The sequence below is a fragment of the Lepidochelys olivacea genome (genome assembly GCF_965140295.1).
Source record: "Lepidochelys olivacea isolate rLepOli2 genome assembly, chromosome: 2".
NCBI classification, from domain to species: domain Eukaryota; kingdom Metazoa; phylum Chordata; order Testudines; family Cheloniidae; genus Lepidochelys; species Lepidochelys olivacea.
In genome coordinates this window covers 102,850,055-102,863,510 of record NC_140412.1, presented here as the reverse complement: position 1 = coordinate 102,863,510, position 13,456 = coordinate 102,850,055, and the positions used below count along the sequence as shown (strand labels likewise).

General features: G+C 38.9%; 1 protein-coding gene across 3 annotated transcripts in view; it reads right to left on the bottom strand.

The window, feature by feature from the left end:
- Positions 1–13,456, bottom strand: part of ZNF236 (zinc finger protein 236) — a 179,106-nt gene that overhangs the window by 56,657 nt on the left and 108,993 nt on the right. For 2 of the 3 annotated variants that reach the window (XM_084619762.1, XM_084619764.1), the window contains exons 23-26: positions 11,143–11,508; positions 9,164–9,309; positions 5,219–5,462; positions 2,541–2,720 (exon numbers count right to left, since the gene is read on the bottom strand). In XM_084619762.1, the coding sequence (XP_084475888.1) occupies positions 2,541–2,720; positions 5,219–5,462; positions 9,164–9,309; positions 11,143–11,508 (936 nt within the window). The remainder of the gene's footprint in view (positions 1–2,540; positions 2,721–5,218; positions 5,463–9,163; positions 9,310–11,142; positions 11,509–13,456) is intronic. The other variant, XM_084619763.1, reaches the window with a different exon arrangement.

The following is a 13,456-nucleotide window of genomic DNA, read 5'->3' as shown; positions in this document are numbered from 1 at the left end:
GATAAATGACTCAACTCTCTCATGTTTTTGTGGACAGCTAAATCTTAGTGACACCAAAGACCTTAGTCTGTAGATTCCTCAGGTGGGCTCCCAACCAAGAGAAGTGTCTGTAACCAGAGTCAATGTGGTTGTGTGGACATGAACAGAACTCTAATGCATACACTTGTTAGATCCATCCACCAATTCGTAGTGGCTACAATTCCTACGGGCATTTGAACCAGCATGTCTAGTGATGAGTTGAAGCATATATCGAGATCAGCCACCGATGCAACTTCCTTAGATAAATTTTGGCATGCTGAACCACATGTGTACACGAGGCCTCTGGTAACTTGTAATCTGAGGCAGTTCCTTACAGTTGTGACTAGATGGGCCTTCAGATCCAATACAATGACTATCATCATCTGGAATCTGGTTTGCAGGAGGAAAGTCTTGGTTAACATAGAATCCAAGACTACTCCTATAAACAATATTCTCTGAACAGGGGAAAAGACTGAATTGTCTTCATTGATAAGCAGTCCCACAACTCTAAAGATGGACTGGATCTTGGACACACAGAATTCTACCTCACAAAAAATTCTAAAAATTCTAAAAAATTCTAGCTCACGAAAGCTCATGCTCAAATAAATTGGTTAGTCGCTAAGGTGCCACAAGTACTCCTTTTCTTTTTGAGAATTCTACCTGGCTCTTGGAGAGACCTCCCACCAATCAGTCATCCAGATATGGAAATACTTGTACTCCTGTTTTCCTTAGGAACACAACCACCATCACCATGTATTTTGTAAATACTCTCAGGGCCACAGATAGGTCAAAAGGCAGGAATGTGGCCTGATAATGGGAGTTATTTCTCATAAATCTTACAAATCTCCTGTGGCTTTGACGGACAGCCATATGGAAATGTGTCTCTCTCAACTCAAGGGCAGTGTACCAGTCCCCAGGATCCAGGTAGGGAATAATGGATGCTAGGGTCACCATGCAAAATTTTATTTTCTTTATACGTTTGTTCAGCTCTCGCAGCTCTAATATGGGTCTACGACCTCTTTTGACTCTGGAATTAGACTGCATGAATAAAACTCTTTCCTTCTGTGGAGAGGAGGGGACTCTTCTATAGCTCCCAACAGGAGGAGAGACTGGACCTCCCAATAGGAGGAGAGACTGGACCTCTGAAGGGGGGAACCTCCTCATGAGAGTAGTCCCTAAAGAGGGACTGGGGGGGGTGGGGGGTGGTATAGAAAAACACTGAAGGATGTAGCCTAATTCCACCCTGCTTAGGACCCACTGATCTGTGGTAATGTGGGTACAGGCATAGGATAACCCGTTGGAAAAAACAGAGATAGGAACTGGTGTAAGGCAAACTTGGAAGCTGTCCTCGACATGGCAGTCAAACAGATTGCTTGGCATTTCCAGGCTGTCTAGAAGAGCTTATTGAAGACAAAAAAGTGAGGAGGGTGGGCTCCACTCTGATGACTTTTCCCTTTCCTCCTAGACAGATTGCCTAACCATAAAGGATGTGTAGCACTGGAATGACTGAGGGTGGAATTGCTTCTTTTTAGGGAGTGGAGTATAAATCCCCAAAGCCTTCAAACATAACCATGGAGTCCTTGAGACTGTGAAGATGATGGCTGGTGCCTCAAAAAGGAGATTCTGAATAGTCTCCTGTACCTTCTGTGGAAGACCCGATGATTAAAGCATTAACATCAATACATTGTTATTACAGATGCCCTGGCTCTGGGCTGCAGAGTCTGGACCATCCAAAACAGCCTGTAGCAAGGTCCTACCCAACAGGTTACCCTCTTCCAATACTGGCCGCCTCTGGTAACTTGACCACAAAATTAAGAACATTGTCCCAGAGGAAGAAATCTTATCTAGGCAGCAAGGCTTGTTGATTTGAGATACATATTTCCAGGCCAGCAGAAGAATAGTTTTTTCTTCCAACTTGAACTACAGACATACCCAGAGTCTTAAAAAGCAAAATATCTATAGTAATATAATAAGGAAGGGACAGAGTCTAATAAGACCATCTTCAGATCAATGCTATTCAACATTAAAAAAAAAAAAAAAGAAGATCTGGGGAAGCTATCTTTAGCCTTGGAGAATCTAAAATACTTCAAACTAAAGCCACGTTTGCACTAGGAGTGCTTTATCAGTAAAGGTACACAGTATATTATCCCAGCAAAGCACTTCTAGCATACACAAAGCTATATGAGCAAAGCTGTATGTATTAGGTATAAGTATAGTAAAACCAGCCCACACAAACAAAACAAGATTTATCAGTGAGGGCACAACTTTGGCCAGTAGAGCTGCATCTATGCTAGGCACTTTCTACAGCATAGCTATGTCAGTCAGGAATCACATTCTTCACATCCCTGACCAACATAGCTAAGCCAGCAGAGGTCTGTAGTGCAGATATAGCCTTAGGCTAAACTTGCAGGCAGTAGAAACAAATGATTTCACCCTCTAATAAAATATCCAGCAAATGTTATTGTATAGCTAGCATTTTGGATGGGAACGAAGAATGATCGACCAGTGATAAAAATACTAACCAGATATGGTGAGGGTAATTTCTTGTGGGCTTCCTGATGAGTTTGTAGTGGTGGAACCAGCAGCATGAGCTAGAACTTGACTCAAACTTGAGTTATTTATGGTCAATGTTATCTCATGCTGACCATTCGAAGTGGACACCATACCCTGTGAGGTCATGACTTGAGAGAGATCCTGTGCACCTAAAATATAAGTTGGGAGGGAAAAAATAAATACATGACGGTACTTTTTTTGTAGAATGAATACAGATCTTTTTAAAAAAATAAAATATTTTTAAACAACCAATGAAATCCTGGGCTTTACAACAATACTAAGCTGTTTAAAGTTGTGTTTTGAATAAGACATTGTTGCTAACCAATCTTTACTTTCCTAAACTTTCAAATCTTTTTGGTAACCTGTCTTTGTGCTGCAAGTTATAGTACACATCTATAACTGTATAAAAGTACAACTCTGCAAGATACAGTGCTAAGCTTATTTTATTGTAGCTGGACAGCTAATGACAGTTATAGTTTTAGTACCTCTATTCTAAACCCCATTTTCAATTTTTCCAATTTCAAAAGCTTTCACCAATGTTTTCTAGCCTGTTCTTTGCTAAAAGATTGCTTGAATTTTCAAAAATAAAACAAAACAGCTAGGCTTTTTTTGAGAATGAAAAAAAGAGTGAAAAACTACCCACACTAGCTTCAACAGCTGTATGAAGTTGTAGTCTGACAGGGAAACCACCCTCATTAAGACATGACTTTGAATATACTAGGGAAAATCAGTTTTATTTTTCCAAAATCTGTCATGACTCTTCAAGAAGAATTACACTTCGCGTATAAACAGTACTTTACTACTAACCAACATTCCAATCAAACTAGGTTACACTGCACTTAGCTAAAAGGCTACTTTGGCTATTTTCATTCCATGCTTTTAGTTCATACAGGATAATACAGTTACTGAGGGACAATCTACACTCATTCCTATATTTGCTTTCTACAACCAACCCTCTGTATAACTCATCATGAGAGATGTACCCTAATATCTAAACTGTATCATGACGTTGATCTAAATTTGAGTTATTATAGATTATGTACTATATGTATCTTATGAGATTTAAACAAACTTTGTATTTGTGGATAATCTAAGCACTATACCCAGATGTACATGCTTTTTTCTCAACCTGCGTATTATGTTAGATGGGGTGGGATCTGAGTTACTACAGAAAATTCTTTCCTGGGTATCTGGCTGGTGAATCTTGCCCATATGCTCAGGGTTTAGCTGATCGCCATATTTGGGGTAGGGAAGGAATTTTCCTCCACGGCAGATTGGAAGAGGCCCTGGAGGTTTTTCGCCTTCCTCTGTAGCATGGGGCACGGGTCACTTGCTGGAGTATTCTCTGCTCCTTGAAGTCTCTAAACCACGATTTGAGGACTTCAATAGCTCTGATATAGGTGAGAGGTTTTCGCAGGAGTGGCTGGGTGAGATTCTGTGGCCTGCGTTGTGCAGGAGGTCGGACTAGATGATCATAACGGTCTCTTCTGACCTTAATATCTATGAATCTATCTATGAATCTATATAATTTTAACATTAGCTTAATACAATTTTTAAATCTGTTCTTATCAGTTTAATTACTGAGGCTAAACATGGAGTTCTAAAGTTATAGAAAAAAATTTGTACGACATGAGAAAAAGTATGTAATCATGTAGACTATCAAAACAGACAGTTAACTTGTAACTAAAGCTGGGTGAAAATTTTCCAACAGAAAAGATTTCCATCAAAAATAAAATTTAAATATTTTGTGGGAAGATATCGATTTTGTGAAAATTTTGATGAGATGAAATTCAAATAGCTAGTTTTGATCAGGTCAAAACATTTTGTTTCGACTTTTATATTATTATACATTATAATACAACAAATCAAAACAAAGTTTAAAAGTTTTTACCTTATTGAAACTAAATGTTTTGATAACATCAAAATGAAATGTTTCAGCATATTTCATTTCATGAAAAATTCTGAGATTTCGACTTTTCACACCAATTCAGAATGGAAACAAATTTTGAAATCTCATTTTCTATGGGACAGAAATTTCATTTTTCAGCCAGCTCTACGTGTAACCCTATTTCTGGGATTTCCTCTGTTATGCACTTAGCTGTTTTCTCAAACTAGTATTGTTGATCAAATTTTATTGTTTTGTTGAGTGCAAACTACATGTTTAGCACAGTACAGCACACAGAAGATGGCAAAGTCTTTGGGACTCATACGGGCTTCTAATCTAAATGAGTCACACTTGTAACAAAGAAATAGCTTGCATTCAATGGACCAAGTTTATAAAGGAGCCTAGACCTGGCATCCACTCTAACCTATAGGCACAAATGTTAACATTTAGATAACTAATTTGCAAATACGATCACAAAATTAGAGGTCAGAGTGTGCCTGGAAAATATGAGTAAATTTTTAAAAATCAGGCTCCTGATGTTTATGTTGTACAAATAGAACTCTCTTTATGGAGTTGTGTATTTTATCATCAAACTTAAAGCAGCAACGCATTTAATATCAATATCAATTTGTTTATTTCATGAAGTCTAGAGGGCTAAGAGCAAGTTAACCAATACCAAGATTTCCATCAATAAATGATTTAAGAATTATGGCCAAAAAAACCATCAAAGGCAAGAGAAAAGGGGCTATTAACACTTCTTACCACTACTGTTAGTTGTTAACACAGAGTCTTGCTCAGACAGTGGTCCTATTGTCATATTAGCTGAAGATGTTACTGTGGGCTGTAAAGACAAGCCTGATATGGGCTGGATAACCACATTAGCCGGCACCGTGCTGTCTGTTGTCTGGAGGGAGTTGTTCTGCGGAGCCACACTGGGATCCCCAGTTAGATGCTGGGCAAGTAAGTTACTCTGTTGTAGTGTCTGCTGTAAAATGCTGGGATCGATCTGAAAACCAAGAGAGCCAGATATCGATATGTAAAAGTTAATATAAACCCAGAATTCCAGGTGACAGTGCCTTAAAATGCCTTTAAGTCCCTCTGCCTGTTTAGACATGAACCTTTCCTTTTGAATCTGGACCTTGCTATACTTACATGTCACTTATGAAATCTGGTGCAGAATGCAGCTGATGACTTGTTAAGCAATGAAATAGGATTAAAAAAAGTAACAACTGTTCCTCAGCAATTACTTTGGCTTCCTATTTGTTTTTAATGCAATTCAAAGAGTTGCCTATGACATACTGAAGTCATAAAAAGAACAGGAGGACTTGTGGCACCTTAGAGACTAACCAATTTATTTGAGCATGAGCTTTCGTGAGCCACAGCTCGCTGCATCGGATGAAGTCATAAATGGTTTAAGCGCCAGCTAAGATGCAAGTGCCTCTTTCTCCAGGTCTGCCATAGCAATTGAGATCAGCAAGTTTGAGCAGCTGTAACAAATCATTAGATTTAAACATGAAGGGACTAGTTGCAGGATGTTCTCTTGTTGGAACTCAGTATTTCCTCTGTATTGCCTTCAGGTCACTTTCCTCAGTTATTTGACAGTGAAAGGTGAAAGGGAGTAGAGGAAAAGAGTGGACTGAGAGTAGGAATAACTTATTTTTCCACCCTTGCTAGAGTTATATACTTACTTTTGTGTTTTATTAAATTATGTACACCCACCCTCAAGTTTTATAAATTGGTATCTTAGATAACTTTCAAATTTTACATTTATATATGTTTATCTTAGGGCTCTCAAGTGATTAAAAAGATTAATTACGATTAATCGCACTGTTAAACAATAATATAATACCATTTATTTAAATATTTTTGGATGTTTTCTACATTTTCAAATATATTGCTTTCATTTACAACAGACTACAAAGTGTATAGTACTCACTTTATATTTATTTTTATTACAAATATTTGCACTGTAAAAAACAGAAGAAATAATATTTTTTCAATTCTCCTAATACAAGTACTGTAGTGCAATCTCTTTATCATGAAAGTTGAACTTACGAATGTAGAATAATGTACAAAAAAAACTGCATTCAAAAATAAAACAATGTAAAACTTTAGAACCTACAAGTCCACTCAGTCCTACTTCAGCCCTTCACTCAGACAAACAAGTTTGGTTACAATTTGCAGGAGATAATGCTGTCCACTTCTTGTTTACAATGTCACCTGAAAATGAGAACAGGGGGTCACATGGCACTGTTGTAGCCAGTGTCACAAAATATTTATGTGCCAGATGCGCTAAGGATTCATATGTCCCTTCATGCTTCAACCACCATTCCAGAGGATAAGCATCTATGCTAACCATGGGTTCTGCTCGATAACAATCCAAAGCAGTGGGAACCGAACATGTTCATTTTCGTCATCTGAGTCAGATGCCACCAAGAGAAGATTGATTTTCTTTTTCTGGGTTCTGTAGTTTCCACATCTGAGTGTTGCTCTTTTAAGACTTCTGAAAGCATGCTCCACACCTCGTCCTTCTCAGATTTTGGACGGCACTTCAGATTCTTAAACCTTGGGTTGAGTGCTGTAGCTAACTTTAGAAATCTCATATTAGTACCTTTGCACTTTGTCAAATCTGCTGTGAAAGTTTTTAAAAAACGAACATGTGCTGGGTCATCAGCTGAGACTGCTATAACATGAAATATATGGCTGAATGCAAATACAACAGAACAGGAGACATACAATTCTCCCCCAAGGAGTTCAGTCATAAATTTATCAATGCATTATTTTTTTAACGAGCATCATCAGCATGGAAGCATGTCCTCTGGAATGGTGGCCAAACATGAAGGGGCATACAAATGTTTAGCATATCTGGCATGTAAATACCCTGTAATGCCGGCTACAAAAGTGCCATGCGAATGTCTAGGGACCGAATGGCTAGGCAGCAGTTCTGCGGAAAAGGACCTAGGGGTGACAGTGGATGAGAAGCTGGATATGAGTCAGCAATGTGCCCTTGTTGCCAAGAAGGTCAATGGCATTTTGGGATGTATAAGTAGGGGCATTGCCAGCAGATCGAGGGATGTGATCATTCCCCTCTATTCGACATTGGTGAGGCCTCATCTGGAGTACTGTGTCCAGTTTTGGGCCCCACACTACAAGAAGGATGTGGATAAATTGGAGAGAGTCCAGTGAAGGGCAACAAAAATGATAGGGGTCTGGAACACATGACTTATGAGGAGAGGCTGAGGGAACTGGGATTGTTTAGTCTGCAGAAGAGAAGAATGAGGGGGGATTTGATAGCTGCTTTCAGCTACCTGAGAGGTGGTTCCAAAGAGGATGGTTCTAGACTATTCTCAGTGGTAGAAGAGGACAGGACAAGGAGTAATGGTCTCAAGTTGCAGTGGCTGAGGTTTAGGTTGGATATTAGGAAAAACTTTTTCACTAGGAGGGTGGTGAAACACTGGAATGCGCTACCTAGGGAGGTGGTAGAATCTCCTTCCTTAGAAGCTTTTAAGGTCAGGCTTGACAAAGCCCTGGCTGGGATAATTTAATTGGGGATTGGTCCTGCTTTGAGCAGGGGGTTGGACTAGATGACCTCCTGAGGTCCCTTCCGACCCTGATATTCTATGATTCTATGTCCATTCTCACTTTCAGGTGACATTGTAAATAAGAAGCAGGCAGCAGTATCTCCCATAAATATAAACAAACTTGTTTGTCTTAGCGATCAGCTGAACAAGAAGTAGGACTGAGTGGACTTGTACCTCTGAAGTTTCACATTGTTTTGTTTTTGAGTGCAGTTATGTAACAAAAAAAATATACATTTGTAAGTTACACTTTCACGATAAAAAGATTGCACTTCAGTATTTGTCTGAGGTGAACTGAAAAATACTATTTCTTTTGTTTATCATTTTTATAGTGCATATATTTGTAATCAAAAATAATATAAAGTGAGCACTATATACTTTGTATTCTGTGTTGTAATTGAAATCAATATATTTGAAAATGTATAAAAACATCCAAAATATTGAATAAATTTAAATTGGTATTCTACTGTTTAACAGTGTGATTAATTTTTTGAGTTAATCATGTGAGTTAGCTGCGATTAATCAACAGCCCTAGTTTATTTATATACACACTGTATTTAAGTATATGTAATTCAGATTTACATATGGAAGTTCTTGTTTTAGGTTTAAAACCAATAAAACTACACCAAGTCCATTTTTCACCACAGTGTGTTCAGAGTAAGCACTGAAAATTGGTTGAAGCCAAGAATTTTCTCTTGCTCTTTTTTAAGCAAACATTTCTGCTGGATTATGTTCACAACTTTATTGTCCAAAAATTAAATAACAAATTTAGACATGGAGGGTGCTGAATAATACAGGTTTCCTGCATTAAGAGGGAGAACATTCCGTGAAAGAAAGACTGTAAACAGGAGGAAAATTTGAACTAAAATGCTTTGGAAAACCAATGTTATTAACGGATAAAAAGCAAGTTCTAATTTGCATAAAATATTCAGAAAAAAGGGTTTCTGGATTGCAGTGGCCTAAGTTTTATTTTCAACACACACACACACAATATTTTTAATACTGTACAACATGGAATCATTGCACCCTGTACAGTGAAGTGAAGTCAACAGGGCTCTGCCAGGGCACAGGTAGTCTACACACATGACACTCCATCCACTCTTATTAACAGAAATTAATAATAACCTACCTGTAATGTGATGTTGTTAATACTGGCAGCATCTATTCCAGAAATTTGAACATTCTGTCCAACCAGATTAGCAGCAAGCTGTAACTGTATGCCTTCAAGGGTGGCCAAGCTACCATCTGTCAAGGACACAGTTAAGTCACCTCCAGCTACCAAAGAAAATAGTCATATTATAATTTTTTCTTTATCATTGTTGGTCTCCTTTTTATCCAGGTTTTTTAAATGAAATCATTCTGAAATATCTAAGTATTTGCAATTCTGTGAACCAAGAAAAATAAATTAGATTCAAGTAGTCAGTGCTCCATTTTTTAAATTTATAACAAATCTGCATAATGCATTTGTGGGGAAAAAAATCAAAGTATTTAAGCAGTGACCAGCTTCTTTCATAAAGTAGAAAAGTTTCAGAATGACTTTGGAATTCTAGACACAAAGGTCCAAATATTTCAATATTTTCACTTTCTGAACTTCCACCCTCTCTGAATGTAAAACACAGATTTGCAAATGGTTGCACCACAAAGTTTGAATATGCATGCACATACGAAGGTTCTTTGAAAGTTTATCCATAGTACAGCAACACTGTAGTTCAAAGTTCCACCTATGTCTCAATAAATGCTTGTGTGGGTAGAATTTAAATACATGTAAAGATTTCAAATCTGACCTGTGTTAAACTGTTATAATTTAGAAGGATATTCCATTCAATACTGGGTGTATCTTTTAAAAACTATACAATAAACAAAAAATGTCCTTTCCCAAGTCAGATAAGAACCATTTTAATAGCCAGATGGACTGCCATCTGTCCTGCTTTCCCTATTTTCAATCTTTGTGCTGCCAGAAAGATAAATTTGCTCCCCACTACATCTACAGGAAATATCTGTAGAGTACTGGGCAACCTGCAGCACCAGGAATGCTTTTTAGATACTGCTTATAAGGTTCATTACCCCATTCTGAGGTAAATGAATATTCTGAAGGCCCCTCTTTCTGCTCAACCAAAACTCAAAAGGATGTAAAACTCCCACAAATTGAACCTGACAATTAATGTTTACCAATATTGTGTGAAATGAAACCAGTCAGTTTCACCCAGTTCTACATAACAGACTAAGATCCAACTAGACAGGCTAGAATGGTGGTGGTTACAACTTGATGGATATGTAAGCATTTATGAAAATGGAAGTAAATTTGTGGGAAATCCTTGCCTATAAAGAAGGCTCAATGGGCAAAATTTTCGAAAGTGCCTTAGATGCCTAAGTCTCATTTTCAAAAATGCTTAGGACGCTAACATCATTTATTTTCAATAAGGCTTGGACGCCGAAATGTCTAAGTCTCTTCTGAAAATATTATCCTATACTTATGTTAATTTCTTCTGCATTGCGCATTGTAATATTTTTGTTAATTTTTGCTCTGAACAATTAACTGTAGGGAGGGATCTGTGCAACTGTAAAAGTTGTGTATTTTAAATGCTTTTTCCATATCCACAACTAATGTAAATTAATTTTCCTCTCTTTATCACGTAACACTTGAGGTTAAAAATATATTTTTAAAATGAACTGTTTACATAAAACATTAATTTTCTCTTATTTTACAGGAAAAAGCAACAGAATTTAATTAAAATATATCAGAATGTGGAATCTCTAATTTAGGCTCCTATTTCATCTATACTGTCCTCATTTTTGTGTATAGCACTACTGCAATATCACAACAACATGGGGAGCTTTTGTTTTTTTAAATCATAACTTGAGTAAGTTCTCTACTCCCCTGAGAATAATGAATCCTTAACAGACAGACTACATGATATCTTCACTGCTGAAAGCACCACCTTCACCCCTGAAAGCACCACTTTATGAGGAAGAGTCAAATCACAGTTTCAGTGGAAGTCTTATCTGAACAAGAACTACAATTTGGCATATGTCTGTAAACTTTCTCTAACAGAAATCAGAGCTTAGTATTTTGGCTAACTAAACCCAAATGAAAGTATTCATTTTTACCTGACATAGAAGCAGGAAGGATCGCCTGACTCACAAGTCCTTGCTGAAGCAAATTTTGATCAAATTGACCTGTCAGAACAGAGTTATTCATGATAAAAACATTGGGGTCTGTGGTGGAAGAATTAAGAAGATTCACTGGTTGTAGGCCCTCAGCAGATGTACGGGTCACAGGCTTCCTGACCCTCTTGGTTTCTGGTTTATAGTGACACTGTATGTGGGTTTTTCTGCGTCCTGAAGTACGAAACCGTAAGTCACAGTGTGGACACTTAAATGGCTTTGCTCCTGTATGCAGCCGCATATGCACTTTTAGACTCCCTTTGGTAGAAAAAGAATTACTGCATACATGACAACTGAAGAGCTTCTGACCTGAACAACAAGAGAGAGCAAAAGAAGAAATAATCAATAATTACCAGTACTGTATAACAACGTAACAGTCAGAGTTCTAAACAAATATGAAAAGGAAGTTCAATTAGCAGTATTGTTAAAAAATATTGGACATTTCCAAAAAGCTGAGATATGTTTGGTCTCACACCAAGTCCAGAATTTTTTCCATGTAGGTAGGTAAATATAAGGAGTTGTTGAATGTCTGCCTTTTAAATGAATCTCTTTTACATCCTCTCAACAGATTAATTTCCAGATCCTGGAACCATGCCTTCAGATGGAGAATTTGGCCTGTATCCTGCAAGAGGAGGTTTGGAGTCAACTGCAGGGTGATTGGTGGACAGACTGCCACAAGCATGAGGTAAGGATACCATCTATGTCATGACCATGTTGAAGCTATGAGAACAACTCTGGCCCATTCCACTTGTACCTGGTGAAGCACTGTGAACAGTAAGGAAAAGAGTGGAAAAGTATAAATGAGAGGTGCATCCCACGTAATGTGGAGGGCATCTCCCAGAGACTGGTGACCCAGACCCACTCTTGAGCAGAATAATAGGCAGTCAGCGTTTTCGAGTGTGCTGAACAAATCTATGTTTGGGAATCCCCAGTGGTTCAATATGTGTTGTAGGGCTCTTGTGTCTGACTCCCTCTTGTGAGAATCTCCTGCTCAGTGAGTCTGTCATTGTGTTCTGGTATCCAGGTTGATATATGGCAGAGATGTGATGCCATGTTAGATACACAAGTTCCATAATTTTAGTGCTTCTGTTCACAGGGATTGAGACCTCACCTCCCCCATTTTTTAATATAAAACATGCAGGCGATGTTGCCTGTGTCTGATCTCCTGGCAGTTTGGGAAAGCGTGACCTATACGTGGCCCAAGGGTCCCCACAGGGCCAATGTGTAGGAATTAGCACATGGGGTTACATCCATGGGGGTCCATATCAAGGACCTGGTCAATTCTGGTCTCTGGCTGGATATCGAGAGTGGTAATGTGATTCTCTATGTCAAGCCCCTTGATATGATGGTAGGGTGCAAGGAGCAACGGAGTATTCCCTCCTCACTAGAGAAGGGTGGTGTCATCCTTAGTGTGAAGGAGAACGATGTGGTATGAGTTGGGTATCCAGAGGAGAGGCATGAACAATGGAAAGCTCAGTTCAGAGGAGCAGCGACTCTGGGGTATCAGAGACTATCAGGTCTCTCGCACATCGGAACTCTTGCAGTACCGGCAGGAGCAACCAGTGGTTGTGTGTATTGGTGCAGAAATTGTGGATACTGCTGGTGCCAAAGGTGGAATGCTTTCTGTTGAACAACCAGTAGATGGTGCCACGTGCTTCACAGGCACAAAGGGCTTGGACAGCGCTGATGCACTCAAAGTCGCTTGTTGAAGTGTTCAGTGCCAATTTTGAGATCCTTGAACTGTCCTTCTCGGTCCCAAGTGACAGTGTTCCTTTACGTGGCCCTGCCTTCGACCTCTCGTTAGCGTCAGTGCTGCAGGTAATCGGATGGTCATAGGCGTCCCCAAAGATACTGAGGCTATGACCTCGTAGGGGATGCCTTTCTTTGAGATGGCTCCTTGGTGGGTGAGCTCGGGGCCCATTTCTTCTCATCTGAGTGAGAGTTTAAATTGTCTTTTAGTAGTAGGCAGCGAGTGGGGATTGGCTGATGACGATGCCAATAGTGAGCACTGCATAGGAGAGGTATTGGGTCCAGGGTCTGAGGCTGGTAGCACTCAGCTCTCCATTAGTAGAAGTTTTAGTCTCAATTCACAGTCCTTTCTGGACTATGCCTTCAATTTGACGCAGTGGCCGCACTTTTTTGATAAGTGCCCCTCTCACTCAGCATAAGCACCATGAGTGATTGTCACTCATGGAGATAGGGAGGAAAGAGAAAAGGGAATTTTTTTAAATTTATTTATAAGGGGTAGAAGAGAGAG